We start from the raw sequence: 24,799 nt of genomic DNA on the forward strand, positions 1-24,799 counted from the left end.
TACGGCGCGCGAGAATTGGCAAACTTGTGAAATTGGCCATGCGGTGAAAGTACAAAACCCGAATGAATGAATTCGTCAACGACAGCGAGAGGCGCCCAGCTGACGGGCAGCTGTTTTGCTAATCAGTAGTTTCTAACACCGTGAAGCGAATGACACCGGCGTGGAATTACCTCATGGCAGCCCAGAAATCGCCAATTTATGGTAAATGAAATAGGATACGGGCTCTTACCTTCTCAATTCTTCTGAACACGCGCTTGGAAGGAGTGGATTGCTTTGGCCTGTGCTTATTGTGACTCGAAACAGTTGTTTCCGCACTTCTATGTTTTTTGCAGAGCTTTGGCTGGATGTCTGCCCTCTACGTACAAAGATAACAGTTGATAATATGTAGTAAATTTTTACTGACAGTGTATTCATAATAAAACCAATAAATAACAGCAAGGAGATTTTGTGGTGCATAATTATTTGTTTACACATTTAAAGCACTCCTAAGACAATTGTTAGAAGATATGGCGGGTTTTGCAGTCCTTGTCCTTGGGTAGCAACATTGGCACGACGCGAAAAGTGCAAAATGGCGACGTCAAAAAGTGCGAACACTTACAACCGGCTCAATTGGGAAGAAGCTGAGTTTCCCATTCTTTGCCAAACATGTTTGGGCGACAACCCGTACGTGCGTATGACCAAGGAGCGATACGGCAAGGAGTGCAAGATCTGCTCGCGCCCCTTTACAGTTTTCCGATGGTGCCCCGGTGGCCGGATGCGCTTCAAGAAGACCGAAGTCTGTCAGACGTGCAGCAAACTGAAGAACGTCTGCCAAACGTGCCTGCTCGATCTGGACTACGGCCTGCCTGTGCAGGTCCGGGACAACGCGCTCAGCCTGCGCGATGACATGCCGAAGTCGGACGTAAACAAGGAGTACTACTCGCAGAACATGGAGCGAGCCGTCGCCGACGGCGACCCCAGCCAACCGTACGGAGCTCTGGCCAAAGCGCAGAGCCCTAGCGATCTGCTCATGAAACTGGCGCGCACGACGCCCTACTACAAGCGCAACCGCCCGCACATCTGCAGCTTTTGGGTGAAAGGCGAGTGCAAACGCGGCGAAGAGTGCCCGTACCGGCACGAGAAGCCCACAGACCCCGACGACCCGCTGGCCGACCAGAACATCCGCGACCGCTACTACGGCGTCAACGACCCGGTCGCCGACAAGCTGCTGCGCCGGGCCGCCGCCATGCCCAAGCTGGAGCCGCCGGAGGACACCTCGATCACCACCCTGTACGTGGGCAACCTGGGCGATCGCGTCACGGAGAAAGACCTGCGCGACCACTTCTACCAGTACGGCGAGATACGGAGCGTCACCATGCTGGCGAAGCAGCAGTGCGCCTTCGTGCAGTTCACCAACCGCGTCAGCGCCGAGTTGGCCGCCGAGAAGACCTTCAACAAGCTCATCCTTGCCGGCCGTCGGCTGGTCATCAAGTGGGGGCGGCCCCTGGCGCGCCAAGCAGCGCCCCCGGGTCACGAGGAGGGGGTCGTGGGTCGCCCGGGCCCGCCGCTGGAGCCCGTGCCGGGCCTCCCCGGAGCACTGCCACTGCCTCCGGACGAGCTGGCAAACAACTACTTCAACCTGCCCCCCATGCACCCACCGCCGCCTGTGGCATTCGCACCCCCGCCGCCGCCTCCGACGGCGTTCCTGGCGCCCCCTGGAGAGGTAGCGCCGCCTCCGCTGCCGCCGCCGCCCGTGTTGGCGCCCCCTGGAACTGTGCCTCCGCCCCCGCACATGCGTGCGCCCATCCACTACCCTTCGCAGGACCCCCAGCGCCTGGGCAGTCGGGGAAAGCCCTGAGGAGGCATCCTGTTCTTCCGCATCATTCCCTGTGGCATTGCGTCTTTCTGGGCAGCTGCGTTTGGAATAAAGAAGTGCCCTACTGTTGTGGAGGTGCAGCTTTGTTGGTCGCGACGGGGTGAGGTCCTGTGCCTTCTGCCTGCTCGTCTTTGAAAGTTTCTGTGAAACATCAGTGTGGTTTGTTACACGAGACTACAGTGGAAGCCACAGCATGCCATAATGCCTTTGCACTGTGTTTTATTGCGTGTTACTTTGATCATTCTTATATCAAACAAAAGAAAACAATTCGCTAGGACGGCCTTGTCCACTGTAGTTTTGAACACGCTGTGGCAACCAACATTACTAGATTACCTGGTCAGTTTGCGAACTCCACTGCAGTTCGGCAGCCAAACGTGGCCCCATTCGGCTCCCTCTCGTGAGGTGGCGCTTTCGACGCTGTTGGCCCGCTCCGGCCGGTCTCTCGTCGCACGAACTATCGCTATCAGACGAGCGCACCGTGTTTCACGCCACACTACGCCAGTAATTCCTGTTTAACGAAGATATTTCCAAGATAGTGCACAGATATTATTCTGAATGTGCAGCTACAGTGACATTAAGGCTGCGCAAACGGTCCTGGGCGGCAGAGGTACGATCGGGATGTCTGATTTATTAGCTATTTCGATGAGACATCTGGATCTTGGTCGGGTATATTTTTTTGTTTCATTTACTTCCCTACAAACTAAATGACTCTTTGCTTACGGCGAGCCACGAAACGGTAGATGAGTCGCATGTTGCCGAAAATATCGAAACCTAAGGCCAAGTACCATCGGTTTGAAGCAAGCCAGTCAACAATGCATACGTGCTTTTTAAAGGGAGATGCAGGACTACCACCGTGAAACTTCGATGTTATTAAGGTCATAAAACGCAAAATATGATGGTAATAGCACAGGTCAGATTGAAAGCAGTTTATTCAATTCATATAGGAAAAAACATATACATCTTACAAGAGTATACAAGAGACGTGCTAGAGAAAAAGTGCATTCTTGTAGCAATAACAAAATTTGGTATCTGACAAGTGAATCCCAACACGTGCTCAGCACAACCCAAGCGAGTAAGGCTGCACTTCTCTAGCTCTTCCAGCACTTTCCAGAAAATGTTTCCAGCCTTGGCTATGATCAGTGTGAATTGCGGTCACACATTACGTAGAATGCTTATCTTGCCTTGGTTTGGGAGCAGACAGGTCGACAGCTCGGCTGGACCGACTCACGGACGCATAGCTCGGGTGCACCGACGCTGTTGCGCTTCTGTGTTGAGTTGCAGCCAGAGCCAACGCCGCACGAACTGCGTCACTCGAAACGCACTTATATAAATCTGGCAAGGACACACAGAGAAGCAGCGATCCACTTGCAGTGCAGTTTAACACAACAAAGAGATGCCTGGCACAAAAACGCTTCGCTGTAGTCTTCGCTGATGTGGTCAGCGCGGCTACTGTATCGAGAAGCCGGTCAAACAGCGACAAGAGCGCCCCCGCTCAGTGGTACAGGCAAGGGCGACATCCGTGGCATCGGAGTTTGCAAACTGAAAAAGTAATCTAGTAACGTTGGTGGCAACCCCACTAGCGGCAAAACAAGTTGGCTGGAATGTGCAGAGCAGGCCATGCCTAGATTGCAGCATATATCTCGCTGGCCTTCTCCATGTACTTGAGCTCTTTTTCCTGTCTTCTTGCTGCAAAAGGGCTTCAGTCGCATAATTTGTTGCAAGTCATCGGTTGCCTAGCTTTTTGAAAACGGATCCTTACCTGTCTTGAAACACTGAAAATGGATGAAGTGGCAGAAGCAATGAACATGGTCACTCCATGCATCATCGTTCATGCTGCTGCTTCTTGGTAGGTGTTTATCAACAAGATGTGTCCAAACCCATTGCTTGCAGCTACTGGTTTCTGAGGCCCTATGAATTGGATTGGCAAGATACATGGATATGGGAAGTTCAGTGCAGCAGTTGTAAGGTACTGAAAACTGTATCTGAATAGGCAGCGAGAAGTTGGCCCAACATGCGGCAAAGTTTATTGTAGGCATTCAGAATTTACCATTAAGTCACGGTTGAATTCCAAAGGGGCACAGTAGCGTAGTTCTGGGGGCAAAATGAAATACAGCTGCTTGCAGAGTTTGACATAAAGCCATCTTCTGCACCTGCAGTACAGGTTCAGCGCTTAAATGAGCAGCAATTTGAAGGGCTGGGTGACGAGTTAGTTGAAGGAAGTAGCTCAGATCTACTTTTCTGCAGGAAACCCATGAAATGTTGCTATTTTCTTGTGCTGTTGTTGGCTCGGATATTCTTGACGTAAGGCAGGCTTTCACTTGTTACTGGCACAAGTCCACGGTGTGCCACCAAGAGAATGTTGGTCTGGCCCTTAAACAGCACACGTAATGAGGTGGTCATTATCCAGAGCCCTCCTCTGGGGTGCCTCTCATAGTCAACTTGCAGCTTCAAGACCTTTTAGCTACTGGTAGGCACTCGACAAACAATCCTCAGTGCACCCAACACATATTTCATCAGCCTACAACTGCTGATGCCTGACCTTGTTGTTGTTTGACTTTGTGAGCAGAAGCACTGATATGGATTTAAACGTGTGAACAATTCTTGTGTGGCCTTTACCCCTACCTCAGCATCATACGGCACTTCGTGAACCTTTGCATGGTTATGTGTCAAAACACTCCTCCAATTTCTTGTAACAACGCTGAGCCCCATAGACTTTTTTATTGCGAAAGCAATACTACGCCAGGTCTAACTGCTCGTCGCGTGGTCCGTGGACCCCCCTGCTCCTGGAGGAGCCGCCGCTGCACCTAACAGATGGTGTGACGTCAGCCTCTCCGTTGCTATGGCGACGCGTGACGTCAGCTTGCTCTCTCCACCGCAGCCAGGAGGAGCCGGTCGTGCCGCGCTCCCCGAGAAGTCTCAAGTCACCGACGAAGAGTCTATATCTGAATCTAGTTGCTCTACTGCTTCTATTGCTTTCGCAACCAACCAGGTTTAACCAGAGCTAAACCACACCAATTTTTTGTTGCGCCGTTGCACAGTACTACAAAGGGTTGCAGTCCATGAATGTTGCATGCTTTTTAAGAGTTGATGGCAGCAAAACAAACCTTTGCCATATATAAATCACTTGTGACCATCGTTTCTGCACCACCCCTGGACACTGTTGGAGGCCTGTTGGATAACAGTGTGGGGGGTGAATTTCCAAAGCCTGCAGTGGTGGAGGGGTTGCGACGAAAGCATTTGTTGATGCCCTGTTATCGCGCAGACGTTTTCGGAATGCTGACTTTGATTCTCATGAATCGCTGCACTGAGCTGGACGTAAGGTATCGAAGTATCGTGAAAGGTAGGGTGATCGTTCTCATTTGCTCTGTTTGATTTGATGCTTGAGAAATCGAATATGTTAGGAAGCAGTGAACAATGCTTATAAATTTTACTGATGTACATGGATTGCGTCAGAAGAAGCCGCTGAGAAGCATTGAGAACTAAGACGGGGTGTGGTGCTTTTTGCAAGTCCTATTAAGCCGTTTGCACTGGAAGGGTCTGTGCAAGCAGAAATGGTGACCGCCGTCACATGTGACGCAATGCAAACCTTTTGACATCATAGCAACCTGCCCACCGGATTGTGAGCAAACTGCCCACCGTGGCAGGTGGCTGTTAAAATAATTATTGATCGCAAGAGGTTGCTGAGGAAGAGTAACCTGGGTTTCACAAACCCCACATCACTTAACTGCTGCACCACAAGTGGTATGAGGACTCTTAGCAAGCCTTGTGACCTATTCATAACCTGCCCACCGTGGTAGGTGGCGGTTAAAATAATGACTGGTCTCATAATTAACCTGGGTCCCTACCGATGGCCGTGTTTGAAACAGCCACCTGCTGATGCTTTACCACTGCGCCATGAGTGATATGAGGACTCCCAGCAATCTGTGAATGTAAAGCAGAGAATGGCCATTAACGCTATAACGTCATACGCTTATGGCAGAGCTACACTGGAACCTGCAGCTACAGAAAATTAAACACATTCAAATGATCTATCAAAGATAGCCTAAGAGTTTTTCTTGTGTTGTTCCTCCTATTTTATGTAGAACGTACAAGCCTCGACTATTGTTACAAGATAGAAATGTTGAGAGCATTTCGTTGTGGTGGAAAAAAATATTTTGTCCAAATTCTTTATCTATTGTTGGTTTCGGTTTATTAGCATATCGGGGTTTAACGTCCCAAAGCGACTCAGTCTATGAGGGACGCCGTAGTGAAGAGCTCAGGAAATTTCGACCACCTAGAGTTCTTTAACGGACATCGCACAGTACACGGACTTCTAGAATTTCTCCCCCAAAGAAATTCAACCGCCGCGGCCGGGATCGAATCCGCATCTTTCGGGTCAGCAGCCGAGCACTATAACGTTACACTGAGCCACCGCGGCGGCTACCGCCTGGGCGAGTTCAGTCCAGCTATTATGCACCTCCCCATTTCCAACAGGCGGTCTGAAGAGGTTAAGATGGGTAGGCCGAGCGCCCTCTTGACGCAACGCCTAATAAGTGAATCCTATTTTTCTCGTTCGCCCTAATATCGAGGAACGTACGGCGTGGAGCGCAGCATATTCTGCTAATGATTTATCACTTTGCTCACAGCGCAACAAGTACGGGACACGAGACGCTCGTTTGTGTTAGTCTTTCGTCTTGTGTCCCTGTGAGCAAAGTGATAAATACTTGCCAACTCGCCCAGATTTCCGCCTTTCTGCTAATGATATACGCCAGCGTAAATTTCAGGAGGCTACGTTCTTTGAGGCTCCTGCCCTGGAGCGCGACCCTTCTGAAGATCCCTGTTACTTAAATGCCCATCGTAGTTGCTGAGCTTCTTGATAGTTCCTTCGTTATACCCGTCCTCTTGGATAAAGACTTCAAGGACAAGGATCCTGTCTTGATTAACTTTCGGCACGGTTTTGCCCTCAACCTTAATTTCGAAATTCCAGCGCGGAGCGATTTCGGATTGTATATGAAGAGTTGGGATTTCTGCGGCGAACACGCAAGGCCCCTTTCAGCCGCGTAGGACAGTACATGCAGTGTCCGCCGCCGCCTGAAGGCGTTCTTCTATGCTACCGTCACTGCCACTGTTCATCCAGATTTTAATTTCATCCGGGGCATTAGCATTTTATGACAATTCTTGACTGATTGTGTGAACGCCAGCACTTCCCTCCCGAAGGAGATCCTTCACCAGATGGTGAGTTAGAGCAACCCGTGCTTCGAGTCGAGAAACCAGAGCCGCCCGCCTTCCTCCATGGCCGCCCGCATGAGGAGAGAGTGATGTGAGGAGAGGATGAGGAGGACGAGCGCTCGCGCGGGGAGTGAAGACAATCAGAGCGGCGGGAAACACTTTTATGCGAAGCATATTAACGTAGGTTTCGGGCCTTCGCGCGACGCCCGGCGGTGGCCACCATTGACCTTCAAGTGACCTTCAAGTAGGTCACGTGATATGACGTCACGTGAAGACGTCACACCGGCTGCAGATGGGGCCTCATATCGCGCCGTCGGTCGCCTCCCGGCGGTGGCCACCATTGACCTTGAAGTGAGATCACATGATGTGACGTCACGTGATGACGTCACACCGGCTGCAGATGGGGCATCATATCGCCCCGTCGGACGTCGCCCGGCGGAGGCCTCCACGCTTCGGTTCGCGCCGTCGCGCGCGATGCGGCGGCGGCGCCACCATCGCTGCATCACGTGATATATGACGTCACGCCAGGGATGAGGTGGCGCGCGCCCGCCGTCGCGTCAGTCTCTGTGCCCGCAACCGCGCCAGCGTCTTTGCGCCGGGCGTGTATACGGTCAAGATGCCTCCAAACGCTAAGGACATGCTTCGCATCCACTGGGCTTAACCTTGATAAGCCTCCAATTTTTTTTCAACTTCGAATCCAAATTTGCTAGAAATAAATGCATCTTTCGCTGCCGGCCAAGTGGCAACAAAAGCCATGAAATGCCGAACTATCGGATTTTGCTTTTAAAAAAAATATTAATAGAGCTCTCCTCACTGTCCCTTTAACGTTACACATATTCTTTTCCTTTCCATAGCTTGCTACGTTGTTCTTAGCTTAAGCTCAACCCTTTTCGATATCTTTCACGTTTATGCGCACCATTGGTTCACCCGCTTCCTAAAAAGCGTACCCCGCAGGGGTTGGTCACCTCTCCCTTGCTTTTCAGCATAGCCATTGTGGGCCTTCTCGCAAGCCTAAACGCATTCGTTGGTGTTGGTCATGTGATATACGCTGACTACATCACGCTCTAGGCTCCCTAGGGGAGAAGACTGACCACCTGCAGGAGGCGAATAATGTTATGCAAGCCTGCGGCCTCACACGCTCCCCGGAGGAGTCCGAGGCCCCCCTTGCACACCACTCCCGCTATGACAAGACCGTTCCCCTGTACATAATGCTGCACGGGCAACCGATCCCGGAAGTTACCACCCTCCTCACCTTAGGCATGTCGCTCCAATCCAACCAACGAGCAGGCCACACCATTCGCCGCCTCGCCACATCCACTACCCAGGTGGCCTGCCTGCTCGCTTGCGTAGCCTCCTGCCGGCGGGGGCTTACCGCAGCTGACACACCCTTCGCTTGGTCCAGAACCTAACCGTCAGCCAAGTCACCTATAGCATGCGCTATCACCCACTTACCAAAGACGAAACTGATCAGGCCGACACCATCCTTCGGCGGGCATGCAAGCTGCCCTAGTTCTCCCAAACAGTACATTCCCCACTTGGCTTATGGAACTGGTAATATTCGACACCTTTACTGAACATGCTGAGGCCGAACACACCGCCTAGCGCGAATGCCTCCTTCGCAGTCCACCTGGCTGTGCTTGCTTGTCCTGACTCCAATCTCTCGATCAATTGCCACATTCTCCACTCTGGGCGACGAGATGCGCGTTCGCACACAACGCCTTTATCCGTTTGAAGTACTAGGGAGGCGTATATCCTCTGAATCAAAACTGATGTAACTAAATATCTACCTCGTGCATAAGCATACAGCTTGCGCATTTGGCTCTCTGGTGTTGACTTTAATAGAACATTATGTTTTGGTCAGAGAAATGGCCACCGACGCCCCTCGAAACGAGGCAGGTTTGCAACCGGAGCGTTGCGGTCTTCGCCCGACAACGTACAGTCTTTGTCAAAAGTAACCAGGCTCCATGGTTTGCTTCTCATTCGTATAACAGAGTCCTCACGGCTTCCCTAAAGATCACAAAGTTCTTTGAACGTGAGAACAGGGGTTCTTCTAACCATACAGAGATTTAGGGCCTGAGGGCTGTCATAATAGCTTTAATAGACAACTGAGAAGAAAAACATGCAGCCTGGTTACTTTTGACAAAGACTGTAGATGTATTCCTTAACGCGATGGCGTTAAAGGTCCCGTTCCCCAGAAAATCCGGTGTCGTCGCTATCGGCGTCGGCATTGTGAGCTAGAAGACATTCCGGAGCCCTCCACTAGGGTGCTTCTTTCTCTCTTTATTCTTTCACTCGCACCTTCCTCCCTTCCCTTACGGCGCGGTTCAGTTGTCCACCGAGATATGTGAGAGAATTGTTGCGCCATTTCCTTTCCTCAAATGAAATTTATTTTAGCAACGGAATTCAGAAATGATGCCTGAGTGGAGAGCGGGTTAGGGTAGTATGTACCAGCTCATGATAAAGGTAGCATCGTCACACCACCTGAGATTTTTTCAGCAGTGATGGACCGCAATGCTCTTGTTTCCAACGAACTCGTAAAAAGGAAATATTCATTACGCACAAAAAAAAATTGAACTGCTTTCACGACAACTAGCAGAGAAATGAAAGCGTTTCCAGAAGCAAACATCGTCATTTTCTTTTCTCCACATGGGAATGAACGCCGCCCACATTTGGTACAGTAATCTAAAGCGCACTCCATTCGGAACTCCGTAGGTTAATGGCCATATATGCCGAATTAGTCATGCCCTACTCAACATGCACAGATGGCGGCGAGTCGTCACATACCACTACCAGCGCAGTGGGGCAGCGGTTAAGCGATGCGCCACTCCTCTAGCAGGTGGATATTCCTATCACAGCCGCCCGTAGTGTTTGTGCGACCCATGATGTCCTCAAGTAGCTTCTCGAGCAGCTGGCGCGAAGCTCCTCCGAACTTACCCGAGCGAACCCGAGTTGCTACCGAGTAACCGAGTTTCCGAGTAACTTGGGTAAGCTCGGGTAAGTGTCCACAATTTCTGTTAACACTTTCTCGTCAACGCCACGCATGAGCCCAGTAATGCTTGCGCATTAAAAAATTCGGCGGCGTTTCAAGCTCCGCCTTGAAGGGCAGCTACACAGGTTTTAGAAATCGACGAGCTTAAAGGAGTCGAATTTGTGAAACTTAATTGAACGTAAAGCTTGTGAAATTCTTTCGGGCGAGCATTTGAAATGGTGACGTAATCACCGACTAAAATCGCGACGGCCTTCAAGCTTCTCCGCAGCGCACAGCGCCAAGTGGGGTACGCATCATGACATAATCGAAGGTAGCAGTACATTTTTAAGGTCAGTGGTTGTGGCGCTAGGCTCCTTACCCGAAAGACGCGGATTCCATCCCGGCCGCGGCGGTCGAATTTCGATGGAGGCGCAATTCTAGAGGCCCGTGTACTGTGCGATGTCAGTGCACGTTAAAGAACCCCAGGTGGTGGAAATTTCCGGAACCCTTCACTACGGCGTCAGTCATAGCCTGAGTAGCTTTGGCATGTTAAGCCCCATAAACCAACCAACCTTTCTTTTATACTGTCCTCCTGCTATCCCTTTATTTCCGCTGCCCCAGCTCAGGTGCTTCCCGTAGCGATGGCAGATGACGGGGCTAGCAAAAATCTTGTCCTAGATTTTATTATTATTTTAATAAAACCGCCACCACTACTACTACTCTATCGTACGTCGCCAACCGCTACAGTCGGTCAGTGGTAAGAGCGCTTGGCTAGTAATAAAATGAAGGAAAACATTTTTGCTAGCTCCGGCATCTGCAATCTCTACGGGAAGCACATGAGCTAGGGCCGCGGGAATATAGGGATAGCAGGCAGACTGTATAAATGAAAGGTTTGTTGGTTTATGGGTTTTAACGTCCAAAAGCGACTCAGGCTATGAGGCACGCCGTAGACCCACTGTGGCGGGTGAGCAGCGCAGAAAGCCGTTAAGCCGAGTCCCTTTATTTATTTTTTCGTCACGTAAGCCGAGACTATGTACGAAGGTTGGGAGAGACCGAAGGCGCTTCATGCGCTGTTTTCTTTTTTTTTTTGGGGGGGGGGGGGATAGGAGAGGACCAGTAACTGTCTAAATTTTCGGTGGACACCTCAAAAACGCCGTGAGGAAAGGGAGGAAGGTGGAAGTGAGAAGAAAGAGGAGCCGTAGTGACCAATTTTGACCAGCTGGGGGTGCATCAACGCTGGAGAGCACACGGGTGAAAATGAATGTTTCGAGGGAAGGAAATGACGCAGTAACTGTCTCACATATCTTGTTGGAAACCCAAACCACACCGCGAGGGAAGGGATAAAGGTGCGAGTGAAAGAAGACAGGAAGAGGTGCCGTAGTGGAGGTCTCCGGAAAAACGTTAGTGAGGCCAAACGCAAGAGGCGCCCGTGTGCTGTGCGATGTCAGTGCACGTTAAAGATCCCCAGGTGGTCGAAGTTATTCCGGAGACCTCCACTACGGCACCTCTTTCTCTCTTTCTTCTTTCACTCCTACCTTCCTCCCTTCCCTTACGGCGCAGTTCAGGTGTCCACCGATATATGTGAGACAGATACTGCGCCATTTCCTTTTCTCAAAAAACCAATTTACACTGCGGAAATAGCATTTGAGTAATGCGAAAGCATTAACGCCTCCTGCCGCCTTTCAAGGGCGCGTTTGACAATGTTAAACACGGCGTCATACTAAAACACCTTAGCGAGATCAACTGTGGTCCTCGTACATTCAATTACATCAAAGATTTCTTAACAGACCGCTTGGCCTATATACGTATACAAGAGACCGAGTACGGCCCGTTTGAGATGGGAACGCGGGGCACACCACAAGGCGCTGTGTTGTCCCCGCTTCTCTTGCTATGGGAAACATAGGAGAGATGGAGGAATGCCTGCAAGCAGCGGCGAGCATAGTTGACCACTATGCCACGTACTGCGGCCTCCAGTACTCCCCGTCCAAGTCTGAATTTGTGCATATTCGATCTTCTCCGAAATGCAAAATCTCCGTTCAGCTTTCTCTCGCAAGCGGCCCCATCCGTGAAGCGAATGAGCTACGAATACTCGGTCTCTTCATTAATCAACGTCGTAAGGCAGACACAACTCTTGCCAAACTCCGCAAAGTCGGCGACCAGGTGGGCCGAATGGTTCGCCGCGTTTCCAACAAGCGAGGAGGGTTGCGAAGTAAGGATGCGATGCGGCTCGCGCATGCCTTCGTAACAAGTCGAGTACTGTACTCGACTCCTTACCTCCGCTTAGGGAAACATGACGAAGATCACTTGGAGATTATACTCCGCAAAATTTTCAAGAGAGCCCTCGACCTCCCGATATCCACTTCCAACGCGCGACTCCTCGCGTTGGGGGTGGTGAACACCTATCGAGAACTCCGCGAGGCGCATCTCGTTAACCAATACACGCGTCTCGCCCAGACCGTGTCCGGTCGCCGCCTCTTGGACCGGTTACATATCAGACATGATCACCATACCATGGAACGGGTTCGAGTGCCAGAACTGTGGAGAAGCGCCCTCTACGTTCGACCCCTTCCGACTAAGATGAACAAGGAGGACCATAATGGCCGGCGCCAGGCGCGGGCGAATGCCCTGCACCGCCTCTATGGCTCAAAGAAACACGTCTTCTACGTCGACATTGCAGGCCCCTACCGTTCCAGGGGGGATTGGTACACAGCTGCAGTCATACACGAGGGAAAACAGGTGGACGGCTTCTCGTTCAGAGCGCCCAACTCAACGCATGCGGAGGAGGTGGCGATCGCCCTCGCAGCCTCCCATCCCGACTCTAAATTCATCCTCAAAGACTCTCGCGGAGCCTGTCGTAACTTTGAGTTCGGTTGGATCACTCCACTCGCTCACCAAATTTTACACCGCAGTACTCGCGACGGCGATCCAACTCATCGCTCAATCATATGGGTCCCCGGCCACCAAGGCATGCCAGGTAACGAAGCCGCCCATGAGGCAGCCCGCGCACTCACTCACCGGGCACCAGGCGTCCCTACAACCCTCTCCTTTCTTTTAAAGAAATTACTGAGCACTATCGTGCCGAACACCGGCGATACCCAATTCCTATGAAAGGACTGGGTAAAGCTGGCGAACGAATTCTCCTCAGGCTCTTCACAAACACCCTGCTGTGCCCGGCGGTTCTCAAGCACTCTAATCCTTCTTCTGACGGCCGCTGCTCATTCTGTGGGGAGGTGGCCGACACCTTCCACATGGTTTGGGCATGCAGAAAAAATCCTTCTCTCCCCCCAATCACCCCTTCCCCTACCGGAGAGGACTGGGAGGCGGCCCTGCTCAGCTGCCAGGAACTATCGGCCCAACAGGCCCTGGTTCGGCGGACTTATGTAGCGGCCATGACCAACGGGATCCCGGAATGAGGGACTCCGCCTTGTATTGTAAGGGGTGAGACCCATTAGGGGCCTCTTCCCGAGCACCTCTCTGTACATTACTAAATAAATGCTTTTCTCCTCCTCCTCCTCTAATCGCTCCTCTTCGCCTCGATAATCCGTTTCATACATAGCAGGCAACGCTGCGGAAGTTGCTGAAGTAGTACGTCCGCGAAACTATATTACTCCGCCACGTATCATTCGTTCTTCTCGAAACTGCGGTCATTGTTTGGACGAATACAAAGAGCGGCATAAAACGATGTAGTAGCATTGAAAATAACGGTCGAAGCTGTGAGGCGCTCAGTGTTCGGACTCTGTGGCCATAATTTTCACGGAGTGTGGACTACTTTTTGGGCGCGGATTGAGTGGAAGCGATTCGCCCTACCAACCGCGTATCATACCGTCACGTGTACTTTTTGCTTCTCGAAATCTCGACAAGTCGCAGGACGAAAATGTTGCACGAAGTAAAACGAAGTCTGGGAGGTACGAAATATGTTTGTGTTCGCTTTGGTTGTACGGCGAACTACCTTTTACGTGCGGACTTAGCCAGCGCGAACAGGCGTGCTAGCTTTGTCAGCGTTGCCTGCTATGTATGAAACGGAGTATAGTTCCTCCTCTTTGCCTCTATGTCGATTGTGGCGTCGCGTCTGATAATCAAATCACATCATGCACCTTGACCTACAGTTAATGCTCCTTACTCTGTAATTAATCCGCATTTAATTGACAATTAATCAATTTCATCCACAGTTAATTCAATTAAATCACAATTTTGCACAATTCATTTGATTCACCCTTATTTCTTTTCATTCAAAATTGGTCCATTCAGTTCATATCATTCAAAATTGGTTAATTTAATTCACACTTAATTTACTCTAATTCACCTTTATTCATTCCAATGTATCATTAAGTAACATTATACGGACCCACATTAAACCACCTTAATCTATTATTAAATCACCTCAGTTCACTCTAATGCACCTTAATTCATGTTCATTTACTACTGGCGTTTCTATAATTTGTTATTATCGATTAGATTTCGTTTAACTACAAAGCCCCCATCGATTCACCTCGGTATTCATTTCGCACATTCAAATTTCGCGCCGCGGGCTTGCTCCGCTCACCTTCACGTCGGGCTAATCACGGGGTAGGTCACGTGGGGGCAACACGTGGTACGACACTTCCGGAGATTCAAATTTAGCGCCACTCACGCCCCGATCACGCCCACTCTTGGTCGCTTTTTTGGCTATAATTAATTAAGTAATGATCCGACTGTCACAAAATGTTTCGTCCGGCATCCACACATCACCCCCCTTCGATTATAACCACATTTTAGACGATATCTCTTTATGGTTCCCCGCAACTGCTGCCGACGCCGGAATGTCCGCGAGCGGCGTTCCCATGCTTTCCATGCGGTCGCACGAGCTCCTCATCAGTGCAGGGCCCAGGCTATGCGTAAGGCCACGCGGGGTAAGGAAAACGCTCGCCGTCAACGCGCTAGCACAGTGGGCAAGAGATCGGCCGAAATCTGCCTCGTTTCTTTCTCTCAAGCGCGACACACACGTGCTTCTTCCTTCGGTGCTCCCATTGGCCAGACCATCAAGGCGTCCTCCGCACGTGACCTAACTTTACCAGTTAGAATACCCCGTCCGCGCAACGGCTTCGTTTCGAATACTCGGCGCCGGAGTTGGCGTGGTCTCCGTCTGGCAATTCTGCGTTTGAGCTCCATCGCCTCGCAACGTGGGGTTCGCAGCTTCTTGATTCAAGGTAAGTGGCACGTTGTTTCTTCTTGCAGATGCCAGCGTTTGTTTTGCGAAGTGCTTTGGGTACGGACGAATTTCATCACAAAAAAAAAAAAACGCACGGAAGCTCGGCAGAAAACGTCGTGCACTTGTGCTTTGCCTGACCGCTTGTCTGCTGAATATGTTGTTCCTGTTACCGAAATAGTATGTTTGGTTTGGTTTATGGGGTTTAACGCCCCAAAGCGACTCGGGCTATGAGAGACGCCGTAGTGAAGGGCTCCGGAAATTTCGACCATCTGGGGTTCTTTAACGTGCACTGACATCGCACAGTACACGGGCCTCTATAGAGTTTCGCCTCCATCGAAATTCAACCACCACAAGAAAGAAAAAAAAAAAGAGAGGACGTTTGAGCTTCGCCTAAAAGAGTGGAACGCGACAGCGTCTTGCAGCACTGCCAGGGAGTCCACGGAACGCCGTCGCACTTTCGGCACGAGGCCTTGCTCGTTGGAGAAATCGAAAACTGGTTTTTGAGGAAAGGAAATAAGGCAGTAACAGTCTCACTTCTCTTGGTGGGCACGCGAACCGCTGATGATGCGATTTTTACTGGGAAAGCAATACTACTCGCACTTTCAAGCCTTCGCGTGTCCCGGCCGCAGTGACGTTTGACCTTTAGCGGAGTGAATATGGGCGACCAGCTCGCTCGTTCAGATAGCCCGGCTGCAGTTACGCCGCGCCGCGCACCTGTGGCGCTACTGCCGCTGTGACGTCATACCGGCTGTAGATTATGGGCGACCAATTCGCTCCTTCAGAGCATAGAGTTTCTTACTATTACCTAGAGGGAAAGCTGGCAGCCTGTCTATGGGAGTTTGCATGGAGACCCCTCGAGACCGCTTCAGCCACCATGGGCGCTCAAAGCATCATGGGGCGGTGAGCTACTTGTTGCAGAACCTCAACTTTTGGCCAAAAAATAATGCAAGAATAAGCGCTATTCGATAATCAAGAATGTCCTAATACAGAAGTACTTGTATTTGGGCGTGTTGGTTCATAACTTTTCAGGATACACAGGGGCGCAATAAAAGACACGGACATAGAAGTAGACAAGGACGAGAGCTTGCCGAACATCGGGCTCATTGCTTTGTGTTCATCCTTCACCTACCCATGTTCCCCTGCTCATCGCAAGCATTGTGACCACGACCTGCCGAGCCAGGCTACTTGGGTTCTACCAGCGAAAAGGCCTCATACCAAGTAAGGTCACTGGCCTGTTCGGTAAACGCTCGTCCCTGTTTACTTCTATGTCCGTGTCTTTTATTGCGCCCCTGTGTATCCTGAAAAAGTGTCCTAACATTCAATATTCTGTCTGTAAATTGCAACAAACGAGCAGAAAAGCATTTAAGTGCAAAGTTCGCCCAAAATAAGGCATCGCTAGCTCTCCTATTGGCCCAGTGATGAACACTGCAAGAACTAATATTTCGTAATTAACAGGCGCACTTTTAAAAGTAAATATGTTTTCAAAAAAAAAAAACGTTGTTGCTTAAACACTATAAGAGGTTTTTAATGGCATTTCATAAAAGTAAAAAATAAAAGTTTTTATTGGCGTCGTGTGTCGTCGCGCTTTCACTACTATGGCTTTTGCACACTGCGTTCGCGCGAAAGTCGTCTGCGCACACACGAACAGCGTTTTCGGAATGAAACGTCTTAGTAGTGCCACTCCGTGCTCCCCAAAAACTACGACTGTCTCGCAACAAGTAGCTCGCCGCCCCATGATGCTTTGAGCGTCCATGGTAGCTGAAGTGCAGCGCCGCCAGCTTTCCCTCAAGGTAATAGTAAGAAACTCTATGCTTCAGAGATCCCGGCAGCAGTTACGGTGTGTGTTCGCCGCGCTGCGCGCCTGTGGCGCTACTGCCGCTGTGACGTCATACCAGCTGTAGATTATGTTTTCTTTTTCTCGCTCGCAACAACATCAAAAACAAAATATAAAAAAAATACCGAAGAAGCTTTGAGTCGTCGCGCAGCGGCGGCCGGTAGCCACGCGTGACCTGTAGACGCGGCGCACTGCGTTCCTTCAGTTGGAGGCGCTGCGCTTTTGCTTTCGCAACGTACCAGGCTTAACCAAATCTAAGCCCCTGCCAATTTTTTTTTTTACGCAGCCCCCGATTATATATATTGCCGGTTCGAATTCCTGCCACGAGCTAGGCTCTAACTTAACTAGTAAGTTTATGCTGCACGAACGTTGAACCGTGTGACACCATTCGGAACATTATGGAGCAAACGGTTGTTATACGATTTTTCCGACGCGTGGTGCCGTCAACTACGACGTCGACGGTTTTTCGACCGAACGAGCTGTATACGCTGTCGCGTGAAAGAAGTGGAAAGCGCACAGACTGGCACTAACAAGGCTGCCGCGCGCAGAGATTGAGATGGAATGAAAGGCGCGTCGAAGCAACCGCGTTCGCTGAAGACGGCTGTGCCAACAACGTGGTCCTGCCTTTCGTGCCGAAGCTCAAAAGCACTAACGCATTTACGAATATACCGTTCTTGTCCTGGAGACAGCAGAAGCCGGAACACGACGCGAAAAAAGCCTGTCTTGCCTGACGACTTGCGTTCAGCGAAAATTAGCCATATATTGTTGCGTGAGCTACATTGCCCACAGGCTCGCCGTTTGCCGTGCTCTTGCGCGACCATACTGCACATACGCGAGGAGCAAGTGACGTCACTACGCACAGCTGGCGTGCCTCACCGCGCGCGCTCGCCTTCCTTTCCTTAAAATGACCGGAGTGTAAAACGTTGACAACGCCAACGCCAATGAACACAATTAACGCCGTTGGCCTATGGATTCAGCGCCGCGTTTCTGGCACAACCTTGTCAATGCCTGCAGCTCACATCTCTTTCTCTCTCATCACCCCACGTACATATAAGCACGATTGAGGCGTCCACTGACCCAGGGAGCCATTATGCGCACTTCCTTCCCTTAAAGTGATCGGAGTGTAAAATGTGGTCAACGCCAACGAACACAACGAACGCCGACGGCCTATGGCTTCAGCGTCGCGTTTCTGGCAGAGCGTTGTCAATGCTAACGCATGCAGCGCACACCGTCACTGCCGCCACTTAGCTTAAAGCATGGTTGAGGTGTCCTCTATTCCAAGAGGGCAGTTATGGGCCTTCCCTCTGGTTCAGGTGTCCACCGAGATGTGGACACCTCGCCCTCACCTCACGCTACATATATCCTGGCATAGCAGATCAGGCCACTGCCAATTTTATATACACCACAAACCTCGCAGATGGCGATGCGCAATCGCTACTGCGCATCAGAGAGGGAGAGAGAGAGAGAGAGGGAGACTGTCGCGTGGCGATGGAGAGCGAGTGGCGGCGGCCCCAGCGCGCCAGCTGTGCGCCGTGTGACGTCACCCGCTCTTCGCGCATGCGCAGCTTGGCCTTTCCAGCGCTCCGCGAAAAACTAGTCATTAACCACTCATTACTAGTTAATGACTAAATAGTGATGACTATGCAGTCATGACTGGTTAGTCATTAATCACTAATGAGTTGTTAGTCATGATTGATTAGTCATGACTAGTTAGTCATTAACCAGTCATGACTAGTCGTGACTGGTTATTCATTAGTCATGGTTAATCATGACTAACAATGAATAATGACTGATCATGACTGGTTAGTCATTAAGCAGTCATGACTTGTTAGTCATTAACCAATCATGACTAGTTTCTCATCAACTAGTCATGACTAGCTAGTCATTAACCAGTCATCAATTAACTAGCTAGTGAATAACCAATCATGACAAGTCACTGAGCAATCAAGACTGGGAAGTCATAGTCATGACTAGTTAGTCATTAACTTGTCATGACTGGTTAGTCATTAAGCAGTCATGACTAGTTAAGACTAGTTAGTCATTAACCAGACATGACTAGTTCGTCATTAACCAATCACGACTAGTTATTCATCAACTAATCAATCATGACTAACTAGTCATTAAGCAGTCATCAATTATAACTAGTCATGACTAGTTAGTCATTAATCAATCATGACTAGCTAGTCAATAACCAATCATGACTAGTAAGTCATGGGCCGTGACTAATTAGTCACGACCCAATTAGTCATGGCCAGCCAATCCAAGTCAACCCAAGCTGCCTCGTGTGTGCCTACGGCTGTGCAGCCAAAGTTGCGTGGAAAGGCTTTCGCCTCGTGCACTTTAGACTTTAAATGGTGTCTAAGTGGCCTCTGAATTTTTTAACCGTTTGTTGTCTCTCAGATGCGGTTATGGGTTCTTGTCATGTATTAATCGCGAGCTCGTTTCGTGTTTAAATTGCAGACATTATTTCGTATATAGCCGTGAATTTATTGCTGTTTGTACTGTATTCCGCGTTTCACAATTTATTTCGTCCGACTCACACATTCGCGCCGATGACGACTCGCTTTTTTAAGGCGAAAGCCTTTAATGCCTCATACTGTCGTTAGCAGACGCGTCGGCAGGGGTGTCGACAGACGCGCGGGCAGGGGTGTCGACAGACGCGTCGGCAGGAGTGTCGACAGACGCGTCGGCAGGGGTGTCGACAGACGCGTCGGCAGGAGTGTCGACAGACGCGTCGGCAGGGGTGTCGACAGACGCGTCGGCAGGAGTGTCGACAGACGCTTCGGCAGTCGTGTCGACAGACGCGTCGGCAGATTCGTCCGCCTTTCGGCGTCACTGCTTAAAAGCTAGGCTCAAGGTTCCAGCATGAATAAAGGCGCATCTAGTGAATGCATGGGCTTCATAAATAAAATAAAAGGAGTAAAGTCACGAAAAGGAAAATAAAAAATAAAAATAAGAAAATAAACAAAATAAAAATAAGATGTGGAAATGAAAATAAAAAAGAATAAAGTTAAGAAAAGGAGCAAAAATATAAATAAAAACAAAATATGAAAAATAAGAAAGTAAATAAAAACAAACAGCGGCCAGGAAACCCTTTCGCCTTGCAGCACTTTAGAGAGCCAAAGTGCCCCCTGATTTTTTTTCTCTTCCCGTCTTGCGGAGGTTTGAACTTGAGCACCGCGCCGCGGTGGCTCAGTGGCTATGGTGCTCGGCTGCTGGCCCGAAAGACGCGGGTTCGATCCCGGCCGCGGCGGCTGAATTTCTTTGGAGGAGAAATTCGAGGCCCGTGTACTGTGCGATGTCAGTGCACGTTAAAGAACCCCAGGTGGTCGAAATTTCCGGAGCCCTCCACTACGGCGTCTCCCATAGCCTTAGTCGCTTTGGGACGTTAAACCCCATAAATCAAACCAAACCGATAAATGTGGCCACCTTCCAGGTTCGCAGTTTTTTACGCTAGTTAATTCGGAGCAACGGAAATTGTGCAGTTGTCAGTATCTACGCTGTGAGAACAGCCGGCGACACTCCATCCTGCTTTCGTGCCATTTGAGTTTTCGAATGACCGCAGAGCGCGTCTGTCGCACGGCGACTGACTCGACTACCTGAACTGACTCGATCGAAAGACGCAGCGCGGATGGCAGGCTCATGTCGTTTATTAGCATGAGCCGGCCCATTCACATTGCGAGTCGCAAAGGGCACGTGACCAGCAGTCGCTTGCGACCAGGCAGCAGCTCGATAACAGTTGTTCACACCTGCAAGCGCGACCAGCGGGTCGCCTTCTCGTTAGGTTCTCGTTTGAAGCGAAAACTCTCGGGAATGAGGGAATGACGTTGTTCGCGCGCTTTCGAGATGTTTCGTCTGTTTTGGCCGCGCCTCCTGTACTCGCGCTCGGTCCTCTGAAATGCTATTCACAATGTACTACAACGACCCGAGTGATGATGAGGATGTCGTGACGGTGTTGATGTGCACCGCGGTCGTAAAGCGTCATGATGACAGAGGCGCGCTCCTCTGCAGGGTCGGCCTACCAGCTTGGAGTATGCCGGCCGCCGGCGTCAGAAAAATGCACAAATTTTGCTTGTTCGCGTTCATACCAAGCCCTTGGGTCGACGCATGTAAAAAATGCATCATTTTTGAAGATCTCTGGCCAATACCGAATTGCTGGTAGAAGTGATAACTGCGATACAAGCAACTTTCTTCCCATAGCCGCTTTGCTGCTGCTGCCCAATGCGGCTCGACTCTTGTCTGCTGGCCCTGCTGCTGAAGGCGTCGCGTGTTAGCAAGAAGTGGCCGGATCCTTTTCGAATAAAGAAAACAGGTTTAATTTAAGACTTAAGTACACAAGAATGAGATAACTGGATTATTGATACGTAGGAGGTTCGGCGGATCTGCAGAGTTGGGAGGGCCTCGCCGACGCGTCTCGTATCGTCGGCGCCTCTCGGTCATCTCTCTGCCATCTCTCGGTCATCTCTCTTCCCAAGCTGCAGCGGTGGGGCTTTTATAGCCTGGGGAACGGTGGCCCCTCAGAATTGGCCAATCCAAGGCAGCGCTCGACGGCAGTCCGAAAGGACCAACCAGCGACCGCGCGGCCAACCGCTTCAAATCTTGCCGCGCGCGCTGGCGTCCGGGACAGGAGGAAACGGCGCCTCGCTGTCTGGCCTCTTGCGACAAGTCCAGGCGTGTTGCTTGAAGATGCTTCTCCTTAGAACTCGGCTGCCGTACGGCGCAGCATCGTGGCTTGTCAAGGGACGCTAGTAGGAGAAAGTTAGGATGCGGGGCGCCTCGTGGTCGCTGAGCAGGAGCGTTAAATGTCCTGTGCTGGCGTGTTGGGACCGCGTGGTGGCTCGTAAGAAATGTGAATGCTGACACGGCCTTTCCAAAATTTGCGCCTGTCCTCAGGCGCACGTTGTCGACAGCAATTCTTGGGCGTGCTGGGCGTTCTTCCCCGCGTATCTTGTGGCTTGCGTCCAGCTCGTTCGAATACGCCTTCGCTTCCATCTAGGGAGACGATGCGACTTGTGCGAAGTGCCGTGTTTGTCTCGCTCGTTTCGTTTCTTGGTACAGGTAGTCGAGCTTGTACCGTGATGCTCACCGATACCACTGCGTCGTCGTTTCCACCTGGGGACGTGATACGACTTATGCGGACTGCCGTGTTTGTCTCGTTCGTAACGTTTCTTGGTCCAGGGAGTCGGGATTGTTGGATCGTTCCGCATCCTGCCGCGCTTTCGTCGAGGTGCTGGCTTTATGGATGAGCCAGCTCGTCTTGGCAATGGCTTCTGCATTGTAGTAGTAACTGTAGCAGATGCGAAAGGTGCGGCGTGTCGTTGGAGGTACGTCTCGTGGCCAACTCGTGTCGGTAGTGGCTGCTGCACCGTAATATCCGTGGCTGGGGCGCGGGGTCCGTCGTGTCGTAGGGAGCCCGTTCCTTGGCTCGATCTCGGTGACACCGGCTGCTGCACCGTAGTGTCCGTGGCAGGGGCGCGGGGTCCGTCGTGTCGTTGGGAGGCCCTTTCGTGGCCCGCTTGCGGCGGCACCGCGTGCTGCACCGTAGTGTCCGTGGCAGGGGCGCGGGGTCCGTCGTGTCGTTGGGAGCCCTTTTCGTGGCCCGCTTGCGGCGACACCGTGTGCTGCACCGTACTGTCCGTGGCAGGGGCGCGGGGTTCGTCGTGTCGTTGGGAGCCCTTTTCGTGGCCCGCTTGCGGCGACACCGTGTGCTGCACCGTAGTGTCCGTGGCAGGGGCGCGGGGTCCGTCGTGTCGTTGGGAGCCCTTTTCGTGGCCCGCTTGCGGCGACACCGTGTGCTGCACCGTAGTGTCCGTGGCAGGGGCGCGGGGTCCGTCGTGTCGTTGGGAGCCCTTTTCGTGGCCCGCTTGCGGCGACACCGTGTGCTGCACCGTAGTGTCCGTGGCAGGGGCGCGGGGTCCGTCGTGTCGTTGGGAGCCCTTTTCGTGGCCCGCTTGCGGCGACACCGTGTGCTGCACCGTAGTGTCCGTGGCAGGGGCGCGGGGTCCGTCGTGTCGTTGGGAGCCCTTTTCGTGGCCCGCTTGCGGCGACACCGTGTGCTGCACCGTAGTGTCCGTGGCAGGGGCGCGGGGTCCGTCGTGTCGTTGGGAGCCCTTTTCGTGGCCCGCTTGCGGCGACACCGTGTGCTGCACCGTAGTGTCCGTGGCAGGGGCGCGGGGTCCGTCGTGTCGTTGGAAGCCCTTTTCGTTATCTGCTTGCGGTGACACCGGCTGCTGCACCGTAGTGTCCGTGGCAGGGGCGCGGGGTCCTTCGTGTCGTTGGGAGCCCTTTTCGTGGCCCGCTTGCGGCGACACCGTGTGCTGCACCGTAGTGTCCGTGGCAGGGGCGCGGGGTTCGTCGTGTCGTTGGGAGCCCTTTTCGTGGCCCGCTTGCGGCGACACCGTGTGCTGCACCGTAGTGTCCGTGGCAGGGGCGCGGGGTCCGTCGTGTCGTTGGGAGCCCTTTTCGTGGCCCGCTTGCGGCGACACCGTGTGCTGCACCGTAGTGTCCGTGGCAGGGGCGCGGGGTCCGTCGTGTCGTTGGGAGCCCTTTTCGTGGCCCGCTGGCGGCGACACCGTGTGCTGCACCGTAGTGTCCGTGGCAGGGGCGCGGGGTCCGTCGTGTCGTTGGGAGCCCTTTTCGTGGCCCGCTTGCGGCGACACCGTGTGCTGCACCGTAGTGTCCGTGGCAGGGGCGCGGGGTCCGTCGTGTCGTTGGGAGCCCTTTTCGTGGCCCGCTTGCGGCGACACCGTGTGCTGCACCGTAGTGTCCGTGGCAGGGGCGCGGGGTCCGTCGTGTCGATGGGAGCCCTTTTCGTGGCCCGCTTGCGGCGACACCGTGTGCTGCACCGTAGTGTCCGTGGCAGGGGCGCGGGGTCCGTCGTGTCGTTGGGAGCCCTTTTCGTGGCCCGCTTGCGGCGACACCGTGTGCTGCACCGTAGTGTCCGTAGCAGGGGCGCGGGGTCCGTCGTGTCGTTGGAAGCCCTTTTCGTTATCTGCTTGCGGTGACACCGGCTGCTGCACCGTAGTGTCCGTGGCAGGGGCGCGGGGTCCTTCGTGTCGTTGGGAACCCTTTTCGTGGCCCGCTTGCGGCGGCACCGTGTGCTGCACCGTAGTGTCCGTGGCAGGGGCGCGGGGTCCGTCGTGTCGTTGGGAGCCCTTTTCGTTATCTGCTTGCGGTGACACCGGCTGCTGCACCGTAGCGTCCGTGGCAGGGGCGCGGGGTCCGTCGTGTCGTTGGGAGCCCGTTTCGTGGCCCGCTTGCGGCGGCACCGTGTGCTGCACCGTAGTGTCCGTGGCAGGGGCGCGGGGTCCGTCGTGTCGTTGGGAGCCCTTTTCGTGGCCCGCTTGCGGCGACACCGTGTGCTGCACCGTTGTGTCCGTGGCAGGGGCGCGGGGTCCGTCGTGTCGTTGGGAGCCCTTTTCGTGGCCCGCTTGCGGCGACACCGTGTGCTGCACCGTAGTGTCCGGGGCAGGGGCTCGGGGTCCGTCGTGTCGTTGGAAGCCCTTTTCGTTATCTGCTTGCGGTGACACCGGCTGCTGCACCGTAGCGTCCGTGGCAGGGGCGCGGGGTCCGTCGTGTCGTTGGGAGCCCGTTTCGTGGCCCGCTTGCGGCGGCACCGTGTGCTGCACCGTAGTGTCCGTGGCAGGGGCGCGGGGTCCGTCGTGTCGTTGGGAGCCCGTTTCGTGGCCCGCTTGCTGCGGCACCGTGTGCTGCACCGTAGTGTCCGTGGCAGGGGCGCGGGGTCCG

The 24,799-nt window shown here is 52.5% G+C and overlaps 3 protein-coding genes across 5 annotated transcripts in view; 2 read left to right on the top strand and 1 right to left on the bottom strand.

Moving 5' to 3' along the window:
* Positions 1-355, bottom strand: part of LOC149344470 (tubulin monoglutamylase TTLL4-like) — a 64,773-nt gene extending 64,418 nt beyond the window's left edge. Inside the window, exon 1 of the mRNA XM_089546290.1 lies at positions 230-355. The gene's annotated coding sequence lies outside the window, so the exon portion shown is untranslated. The remainder of the gene's footprint in view (positions 1-229) is intronic.
* A 178-nt stretch (positions 356-533) lies between these two features.
* LOC149344471 (pre-mRNA-splicing factor RBM22) lies at positions 534-1,946 on the top strand. The gene has a single exon (XM_089546291.1). The coding sequence runs from the start codon at positions 569-571 to the stop codon at positions 1,835-1,837; it is 1,269 nt and encodes a 422-aa protein (XP_089402417.1). The 5' UTR covers positions 534-568; the 3' UTR covers positions 1,838-1,946.
* A 12,950-nt stretch (positions 1,947-14,896) lies between these two features.
* LOC149344472 (uncharacterized) overlaps positions 14,897-24,799 on the top strand; it is a 42,743-nt gene continuing 32,840 nt past the window's right edge. The window contains exons 1-2 of one of the 3 annotated variants that reach the window (XM_089546293.1): positions 14,898-15,217; positions 16,373-16,437. The gene's annotated coding sequence lies outside the window, so the exon portion shown is untranslated. Of the gene's footprint in view, positions 15,218-16,372; positions 16,438-24,799 lie in introns of all 3 variants that reach the window. The other 2 variants (XM_089546294.1, XM_089546292.1) reach the window with 2 other exon arrangements.

This window comes from Amblyomma mixtum, chromosome 5 (assembly GCF_055824585.1).
Source record: "Amblyomma mixtum isolate Tamu chromosome 5, ASM5582458v1, whole genome shotgun sequence".
Classification (NCBI taxonomy): domain Eukaryota; kingdom Metazoa; phylum Arthropoda; class Arachnida; order Ixodida; family Ixodidae; genus Amblyomma; species Amblyomma mixtum.